This window comes from Rhinolophus sinicus, linkage group LG11 (assembly GCF_036562045.2).
Source record: "Rhinolophus sinicus isolate RSC01 linkage group LG11, ASM3656204v1, whole genome shotgun sequence".
Lineage (NCBI taxonomy): Eukaryota > Metazoa > Chordata > Mammalia > Chiroptera > Rhinolophidae > Rhinolophus > Rhinolophus sinicus.
In genome coordinates this window covers 9,875,387-9,884,913 of record NC_133760.1, presented here as the reverse complement: position 1 = coordinate 9,884,913, position 9,527 = coordinate 9,875,387, and the positions used below count along the sequence as shown (strand labels likewise).

General features: G+C 49.6%; 1 protein-coding gene across 4 annotated transcripts; it reads left to right on the top strand.

Annotated features, from left to right (window-relative positions):
- Positions 1–3,111: 3,111 nt before the first annotated feature.
- On the top strand, positions 3,112–5,435 carry ZNF575 (zinc finger protein 575). 4 transcript variants are annotated; one of them, XM_019756614.2, is made up of 4 exons: positions 3,112–3,285; positions 3,553–3,662; positions 4,157–4,255; positions 4,707–5,435. In XM_019756614.2, exons 3-4 carry the CDS (start codon positions 4,174–4,176, stop codon positions 5,363–5,365), a joined length of 741 nt encoding a protein of 246 aa, XP_019612173.2. In that variant the 5' UTR covers positions 3,112–3,285; positions 3,553–3,662; positions 4,157–4,173; the 3' UTR covers positions 5,366–5,435. The 4 variants fall into 4 exon arrangements, with proteins under 4 accessions (XP_019612173.2, XP_019612172.2, XP_074170324.1 ...); XM_019756613.2 differs by having other exon boundaries at positions 3,113–3,285; positions 4,142–4,255; XM_074314223.1 differs by lacking the exon at positions 3,112–3,285 and adding an exon at positions 3,298–3,432.
- The last annotated feature ends 4,092 nt before the right edge of the window (positions 5,436–9,527 follow it).

Below are 9,527 nucleotides of genomic sequence, written 5' to 3'. Positions count from 1 at the left end.
CACTGGTCCACTTATACACAGATTTTTTTCCAATAAATATACTGGAAATTTTTTTGGAGATTGTGACAATTTGACAACATGTGCAGTTGAACCACGTAGTCTAGAAATATGAAAGAATTAGGAAAAAGTTAGGTATCTCATGAATGCATAAAATTATGTACGTATTTTCTTCCTTATGATTTTCTTAATAACATTTTCTTTCCTTTAGCTGACTTTATTGTAAGAATACAGTATTTAATACGTATAACATACAACATTGTATGTGTTAACCGACTAGTTATGTTATTGGTAAGATTTCTGGTCAACAGTAGACTATAAGTAGTTCAGTTGTGAGGGAGTGAAAAGCAAATTACTGGGATTCCAGGGCCAACCTACAGGGTTTCAAATCCTGGCCTTGCTATTTCCTGGCTGTGTGACGTTGGATAAATGACCTCATCACTCTGTGCCTCATTTTCCTCTTCTGTACAATGAGGATAATAGTAGTGTTTCTTCTTAAAAAGTTGCTGTAGGGTTAAATGAATGAATGCATATAAATCACTCGGGACAGTGATATAAATCACTGTGGTATATAATAAGTCTAAATAAATGCTGGTAATTAATATTATAACATATATAACAGCTGCCTCATTGGGTTTCTGGCTCCCATTCTGCCTCCCTACAACCTTTTTTCCTGCAGCAACCAGAGTGAGCCTTTTAAAATATCAATGAAAAAGAAACCAAAGAATCACACCACATATATACAGTGTGTGGATCGTGTTTAGCTCCTGATTCAAACAAACCAAGTGTAATAAAAAATGTATTTATGGGGTTTGATGTCTGTCATATAGCTTCAAATTCACCTAGGAGGGGTGGGGGTGGGGAAATAAAACAACATGGATCATGACTGGATAATTGTTGACAGTGACCAATTCTATTATTAATGCAGAGAACAATTCTATTATTCTCTTGACTTTTCTGTATGTTTAAAATAAAGTAAAACATTGTGCTTGGGAAGGAAAAAGAAAAGATTACATTTGACCCTTGAACAATGTGGATTAGAAATGCAGGGTTCCCTTATACACAGATTTTTTTCAATTGACCCACTCAAAGTTCAAACCCACACTGTTCAAGGGTCAACTGTACACGGGGGCAATAAGGGCAATTTGAACACTATGGGATATGTGATAACGTGAAGAAACCACTCTAAATTTGAAAGATGTGATAGCAATATTGTGGTTACATTTAAAAGAGAGTTCTTATTTTTTAGAGGCACAGACTGAAGTGTTTCTGAGCAAAATGTCTGGAATTTGCTTCAAAATAATTCAGTGGAGTTAAGGAGGGGTGTTGAGGGGATGATGAAGCAAGATTGGACATGTTGAATTTGGGTGATGGGTATATGGGGGTTAGTTACACTCTTCCCCTCCTTCTCCTTTTGTGTAAGTTTGAAATTTTCCATAATGTAAAAATATGATTTTTAAAAAGTATATGAAAATCCAAACTAATCCATGTCACTTCCTGTGTTTAAAACCCTCCCTTGGTTTCCCATTCGGCTTAGGCCTCTTGCCAATTCCTTGCCCTCAAATTCTGCATTTCCCCCATCATTCTACCTTCCCATCACAGAGGGCTCCTGGATGTTAATTCTTTCAAGCATTAATTTGAAACATGATTTATTGAACACCTAATATGTGCCAAGCCTTGTAGTGGATGCTGGGGACAGAGAGATGAACAAGATAGAAAAGTTGTCCATCTTAACAGAGCATGCATTCTAGAAGACAGGTATATATTATTAAGTGCACACGAGGGGGATAGGGCAACAGAGTAATGGAGAGAAGGGGACTCCATGAGCTAGGGTGGGCAGGGGAAGCTTTCTGCAGTGGTAGTATTTGGGGTGAGAACTGAGGGGGCAATCAGCAAGCAAATTGATGGAGGAAGGGCCTTGGGGACAGAGGGCACAGCTAGTACAAAGGCCCTGAAGTAGGACTGACCAGGGCACGTACAAGAACTGGAAGGTCAGTAAAGGTGGAGCATGGCATGACGCCATGGGAGATATACCCTGAACATAGCACCCTCCTTCCCACCTTGAGGTCTGTGCACTTGCTGTTCCTGGGACAAACTTGACCCTGTCATGACCTAGTTTAATGCACAATAAACCCCCAAAGCAGTATTGGTAACATTTATTGGGTACTGGAGGCACTGTTCCAAACACTTTCCATTGGTTACGGAACTTAATTCTAACAACCCTCAACTGTATAGAGGAGGAAACTGAGGCCCAGAAAGATGAAGTGCCTTGCCCAAGACTGCAGTTAGAAAGTGGCAGAGCCAAGATTCCAAACCAGTTACCCAGGCAATCTGGCTCCAGAGCCCAAATAACCCCTCCGTATAACTAACTCCCGGAGCTCCCAAGGTTCACCAGCCTTTGTGGATTATCAGGCTGAAGGCCCAGCCATGCAGGGGATTTTTATGGGCACTTCACGGTCATTTCAGTACTGCGCGGGAATGTGCACTGTCACTGCCGGGGGAAGGTTGCCAAGCATGCGACCCCGGGCGTGGCACCAGGAGCTCCAACCCTTTCGGGAACACGGGCCTGAGCACCTCGAGACTCTGCCCCCGACCCCTTCCCCTGGACCGTAGCATTGGGGTGTGAGGGGCTGAGAATCTTGAATCACCCAATGGCGAAGGGTGCTGGGGCGCTATGCAAATAACGTGCCTTTTATTGGGCGTCAGCTCGGTCTGGAGCCCCGTTCCGCCCTTACTCCAGGAATTAGCCAGACTCTTTTGCAAACAAACGCCTTGAGGGGTGGAATGGGCAGCCAGCTTTTAAAACTGCTTCGGCAGACAGAATTCAGGCTCCCCGCGGAATGCAGGGGCCTGTGATGCGTGGTCTCAGTGACAGGTCTAAGCGCAGCTTCTCCTTGTTAGCTCCTGCATGTGCTTGACTCCAGTCAGCCACCGTAGGCCCCGCAAGCTGCTGCACATTTTCCTACGGTCCTTTGGCCGGTGGTTCCGCGCTTGCTCACCAACTTGTCCGCCTTGCGCACCCACCCTCCCCTATTCGGTCTCCCCCGCCGCAGCCTCCACTGGCCGCGACTGCGCACGCGTACTGACGCCCCCACCGGCCGAGCGTGGGAGGAGGGAATGGAAATGAGGTTGGGCCGAGCAGCTCTCGCGCGCTCCCTACCCTCCCCTACCTTCGCTGGGCGCGCGGCAGGCGGTGCAACTCCGCCGCGTCGGAGGGCAGCGCGGCTGCGGCCGCGGCCGCCGCGGGAGGGGCCCGGAGCCCCGCCCCCGGGGAGGGGCAGTCTGCAGGTGAGAGTGCAGGGGTCGGGATCCAGACGCCTGGGTCTTCGGGAAATGGATTAGGGGCAGGACGTTAGGAACTCCCGGCGAAGGATCCGTTAGGGTCCTCATGCATAGGTTCCGGAGGGACTGCATCAGTGACTGAGTCTTGGGGAGGTGCATTGGTGCCCGAATGCCCATGATCCCAAGGGGTGCATTGAGGCCTGACGCTTGGGTCCGTTGGGAGGGTTCTCTGGATCGCAACGCACTCCACGTTGCTTCTGTGTCTTCCTCCAGGTCTCCCCTCTACCCTCCACGCCTAACTCCACCGGGGGATGAAATTTAGCAGCAAGGAAGAAATTTAGCCGTCCAGGCGGCGTCAATGGACTGAGACAACCAAAAGCCGGGTAAAACTACCCCTTCGACGTGAAATCCCGCCCACTGAGCTCTTAGGCCCCTCCCCTGGGTCTGGGCTGCAAAGCAGCCGACTTGGGATCTTATTTGTGTAGCTCCACCCATTCCCGTCGGAGGTACCTCGGCTGGGAGGTTCTGGTGGGGAAGTTCCACTCACTCTGGACATAGGGGCCCCTCCCTCCCCGCGCTCAGGAGTTCGAATTAAGTTGCAGAGGCCCAGCTACTCCACTCCGAGGCTCCAACCTTCGGTCTAAGTTGCAAAGGGGAATGCCTCTAGGTCAGATTTGTATGGCCCCGCCCATTGTGCTTCAGGCTCCCCTTTCCACAATTGTCGCCCTAGCTTTACGCTCCGATTTAAATAGACCCCGCTTCTAAACAAACGGACCCCTGATTTTAGGCCCACCGCTATCCCCATCTAGCTCTATCCCCATCAGCCTGATAATCACAAGCATCGCCCCCTCCCCTGCCTTAGGCTCTCCTCTTTTAGGTTCTTGGACGAGCAAGATGCTGGAGCGAGAGTCAGAGTCCGCGGCCGAGGCCACAGATCCTACTCCTACTGGCAAGGAACCGGTAACCAAAGGAGGAGGTGAGAGCGGCCACGCCTGGGGGAAAGAGGGGCATTCTCCAGGAACTGGGGTTAAGAGAATCACATTGTGAGGGACTCTCAGTGAAAGTTTGAGGGCCCAGGGTGATGACCATTTGGGATACCCCCAATTGGGGAATCTTCCTGGTTGACTTTGCAAGCCCCTCAGTGATCATTTCTAGGGCTCAGGAAATGAGAAGGGCAGGAAGGATAACATGGGGTCTTTCAGGGTGATCATTTGGGAAGAGCTTTGGAGAAGACTTAGCTTTGGGGATTCAGGTAGGTAACCCTTTGGAGCCCCTTAGAATAATGGATGCCGTTTGAGGGATCTCAGTATGATACTTGAGGTGCCCAGATACACTCGAATATCAAAGCACGTGTGGGCGGGGGCAGCCTGGCCTACCCTCAGGGCATTGGCTGCTACCTGGAACCTACCAGCCTTTCTGTCCCCTAGCTTCCCACCAGGGTTCGCCAAAGAAGCCCCGCCAGTTGGCTCCTGGGCCCGACGCATCTGCGGGGGAGCCTTCTCGACCCCGCCGGAGGCCCCCGCCCCAGCGCCCGCACCGTTGCCCCGATTGTGACAAAGCCTTCTCCTACCCGTCCAAGCTGGCCACGCACCGGTTAGCACACGGTGGCGCCCGCCCCCACCCATGCCCTGACTGCCCCAAGGCCTTCTCCTATCCCTCCAAGCTTGCAGCCCACCGCCTCACACACAGCGGCGCCCGCCCGCACCCATGCCCCCACTGCCCAAAGGCCTTCGGCCACCGCTCCAAGCTGGCAGCCCACCTCTGGACCCATGCGCCTTCCCGCCCCTACCCATGCCCTGACTGCTCCAAGTCTTTCTGCTATCCCTCCAAGCTGGCAGCTCACCGCCACACGCACCATGCCACAGATGCCCGCCCCTATCCTTGCCCGCACTGCCCCAAGGCTTTTTCATTCCCCTCCAAACTGGCCGCCCATCGCCTATGTCACGACCCCCCCACGGCGCCAGGCAGCCAGGCCACAACGCGGCATCGCTGCTCCAGCTGCGGTCAGGCCTTTGGCCAGAAACGTCTCCTGCTCCTTCACCAACGCAGCCACCACCAGGTTGAAAACCAGGGAGAACGGGAGTGAGCCCTCCCCTTGGTTCACTGCCCCCTCTGCAGCCAGCCCCGGTCAATAAAAAGGTGGCATTTCCAAACCAGGCTGTATGGACTTGCCTCTTCTAGCTGGCAGGGATGTTGGCCCCTCATACTGGTCTCAAACTTAAGAGGCAGAGGAACTCTTTGCTCACCCGTTTCGGGGGAAGGGAAGGCTTCACCCAGAGTTAACGCTGGGTCCCAAACCATGTACCTGAAGCTGTGGTTTGAAAGCCCTGGCTCTGGTTTTTCTCACCTATTCATTTGGCAGAGGTAAAAAGTTTGCTAGCATTATGGGTTGGTGAGGAATGTGGGGAAACAAGGTCTCTTCTTATTGTTATAAGTTAAACTGATGCCTCCATTTTATCCATTTGACCGTATCTATAAAATACGTAAAATATACACATGCTCCTGTCAACTATTCCACTTTTAGGAATTTATCCTATAAACTCAAAGCACGTTGAAAGGCATAAGGGCAAGGGTATTCACGGCAGCATGATGGTTGTGCCCAAAGATGGGAAACAACCCATCTCTGATATTGCCCATCAATAGGGGACCAGCTAATAAATTATAACGCAGCCATAGGATGGAAGATTTAGCTGTAGGAAAAAGTCAGCTCTATATGTAATGATGCAGATTCCCAAGATATGCTAAATGATAAAAGTAAGAACAAAGCTTATATTACTGATAGTATAAAAATTTCTTAAAGCCCAAGCTTTGGAGCCAGCCCTGACCCACTATGTACAAGCTACAGAACCTTGGACAAGCCTTGTCACCTCTCTGGACTCAGATGCCTTATCTATAAAATGGGCGTGTTATAAGGCCCTTGGGTACACGCATCATCTCAGGCAGGCAGTTCCTTTCTTGGAGCAAGTTTCTCCCGCTAGAAGATGATCAAGCTAACATTGAACTGCTCTTCATTCTACGTACATGTATTAAGCACCTACTGTGTGCTAGGACCTGCACACGGTGTTGGGAACATAGCAGTAAAGAAGAGCTGGTCTAGTGAGGGAAGTGGGCACTAGTCAAGTTGTGGCAAAAAATAATAAGTCCATCTTGAAGAACAAGTAAGGAAGCCCTGGTCCTAACATGGAACAACCCCACCTGTAGAGCAGGGCTTGCAAACTTCTTCTGTAAAGGGCCAGATGGTATATATTTTTAGGTTCTGCAGGCCACACAGCATCTGCCACAACTACCCAACTCTGCTATGGTATTATAGCGCAAAAGCTGCCACACACATTATGATACATAAATGAATGTGACTGTGTTCTAATAAAACTAAAAAATAGCAGGTGGGCTGGATTTTGCCTATGGACTGTAGTTTGCCAACCCCTTGCTGTAGATGAATGGGAAAAAGAAAGGCTAATCTATGAGTGAGCTGAGATGGAAAAAAAATAAATGGGACCCTGTGGTAGGCAGAATAATGGTCTCCCAAAGATGTCCACACCCTAATCCCCCGAACCAGGTGTTAGCTTACACATGGCAGAAAGGACTTTGCAGATGTGATTAAGGATCTAATCTTGAGATGGGGAGATTATCCTGATTCCAGTGGGCCCGATGTAATCACAAGAGTTCTTATATGGGAAAGAGGGAAACAGGAGTCTGAGGAGATGTGCTAGAAGCAGAGACCGGAATGATGTGGAGCCATGAGTCAAGGAATTCAGCAGCCTCTAGAGGCTAGAAAAGCAAGGAATTGATTCTCCTTTAGAGCCTCTAGAAGGAACCCACGCCTGCTGACACCATGATTTTGGCTCACTGAGGCTGATTTTTGGACTGCTAACCTCCAGAACTATAAGAAAATGTGGTAATTTGTTACAGCAGCATTTGGAAACTAATGCAGATCCCTACCTCACACCATACACAAGTAAGTTTCTGGAGATTTAAGATCTAAATTTGAAACACAAAACTCGAAAACACTTAGAAGGAAATAAAGGAGTATATCTTAGTAACCTCAGAGGTAGAGAATCTTTAAGACACAAAAAGTGCCAATTATAGAGGAAAAGACTGGTAAGTTTGATTGTTAGCATTATGATACAATATGAGAGTGAATACCTAGCACATACTATTATACAGAGGTTAGGAAAGGCCTTCTTGAAGAAGTAATGAGCTGAGGTCAGAAAGGTATGGCGGATGGACTGAGAGATGGTTCGTGGAGTCGCAGGCAAATGGAAATGAGCGTGCTGCTGCCTGAAGGCCACACAGCAAGGCCTTGAGAGAGGATGCAAGTCCTTCCTCCGCACCTGGCAGCACAATTGTACCCACGTTTACATATAGAGCTGCCCACGGGAGATTTCCTCCAAAGCAACCATACCACCATTTAAGCTTCAAGGGCACAAACTCATCTGAGAGATGTTGCTCTGGTCCAACTTTACCTTGTACAGATGGAGAAACTGAGGCCATGAGATGGGATTGGCCTACAACCAAACAATAGGGTGATGCTGAGTCAGGGTGGATCCTGGGTCTCTGGACTCCCTGACGCCCTGCTGCTCCTCATACATGTCCTGGCCAAGGGCCTTTGCACTTGCTTTTCCTCTGCCTGCGCCGGTTTCCTGAGACACTCCCTTCTCCCAAGTCCCTGCAGAGGGGTAAGTCCTCGGAGACGCCTTCCCCTATGACCCGATCCACCCTGCCGTTACTCTCATCACTGTAACATGGCCCTGCTTCATCTGCTCTCACAGCATTTATCACTGCCCAGCGCTGCAACACACACTCACCGTCTCGTCTCTCCCCACCGCACACCCTCCCCAGCAGAATGTCAGCCCCACGGGAGCACGGACAGCTGTCTGTTTTCACACTGCAGCCCGTGTCTCACTCATGGAGGGTGTGGTAGGCAGAACAGCCTCCCACAGATGCCCACATCCCTGGAACCTAGGAATAGGCTATGTGGCAAAGAATTAAGGTAGCAGAAGGAATTAGGCTGCTCATTAGCTGCCTGTATAACAGGGACATTATCTCAGATAACCCAGGTGCTCCATGTAATCACAAGTCTTTAAACGCGGAAGGAGATAGAAGATTCAGTCAGTGATGAACTGTGAGACTCGCTGGCCTTTGCTGCCTTTGACTATGGAAGGTGAATGGAAAGTGGGCAGCTGCTAGAAGCTGGAAAAGCCAAGAAAGCAGATTCTCCCCTACAGCCATCAAAAGAAACGCAGGCCAGCCTACCGCGTGACTTTTGGCCCAGTGAGACCCAATTCTGATTTCAGAGCTCCAGACCTTGATTATCAACTTCTTTTAAGACACTAAGTTTGTGGTGATTTGTTACAGCATTCATAGGAAACTAACACAGTGAGTGATCAGTACATGTGTGAATGAATGAATGCAGTCTAATACCACCTTCAAAGAAAGGTCAAGAAAGGGAAAGGATTGAGATTAGTGGCCCTTGGTTAGCTAATGAGGCAAAAGTTGGAAAGAAAAGGTTACCCAAAGGGCAGGTCCCAAACCAAAAGGGCAGGTCCGCCCTTTGTGCTGCTTAAACCCCTTCCTAACTCCCCCAGCCCCAGGAGAAGTGCAAGGTTCTGGGCCTGGCGTTGACAGCCCTTCAGGACAGCCCTGTCCTTCTGCTTTCTAGTGATGGAAATGGTCTGTACTGTCCAGTACAGTGGCCGCTGAGCACTTGAAATGTGGCCTGTGTGACTGAGGAAGTGAATTCTTCCTTTCATTTCATTGTAGTTCATTTAAATAGCCACCCATGTCCGTGGCTACCAGCTGCAAGGACTATGCCCACCTTTCCTGCCAGATCTGCCCCTCAAGCCTCTTCACCAAAGGTGACAATGCTCTTTCAATTGCTCCCAGGCACGAGGCTAATTCCCATTTCCTGGCCTTTGAACCAGGCCATGGACTCCTGCCTAAACTGCCATCCCATCTTCTGCCGATTCTCTAACAGCCAGCTCAGCTCCTACCTTAAATGAGGTAGAGCCTTGAAGGGGTTCAGGATTTGGGTGGGTTGATTAAAATGTTCCTTCCCCCCATTTTACCTCCCAAGTGAGGTGAGGTAAAACCGTGCTGGTGATAGTTACAGAGCTACTTCTAAAAGCCCTGAAGAAAGGGAGACATCTCTGGCCAGGGGGGCTGAGACTTTAAGAGAGAGGCACACCTCATAAGCACCCAGGCCTCCAGCCCAGAACCCACAGAGGGAGGACCAAGACCCGAGAACGGGC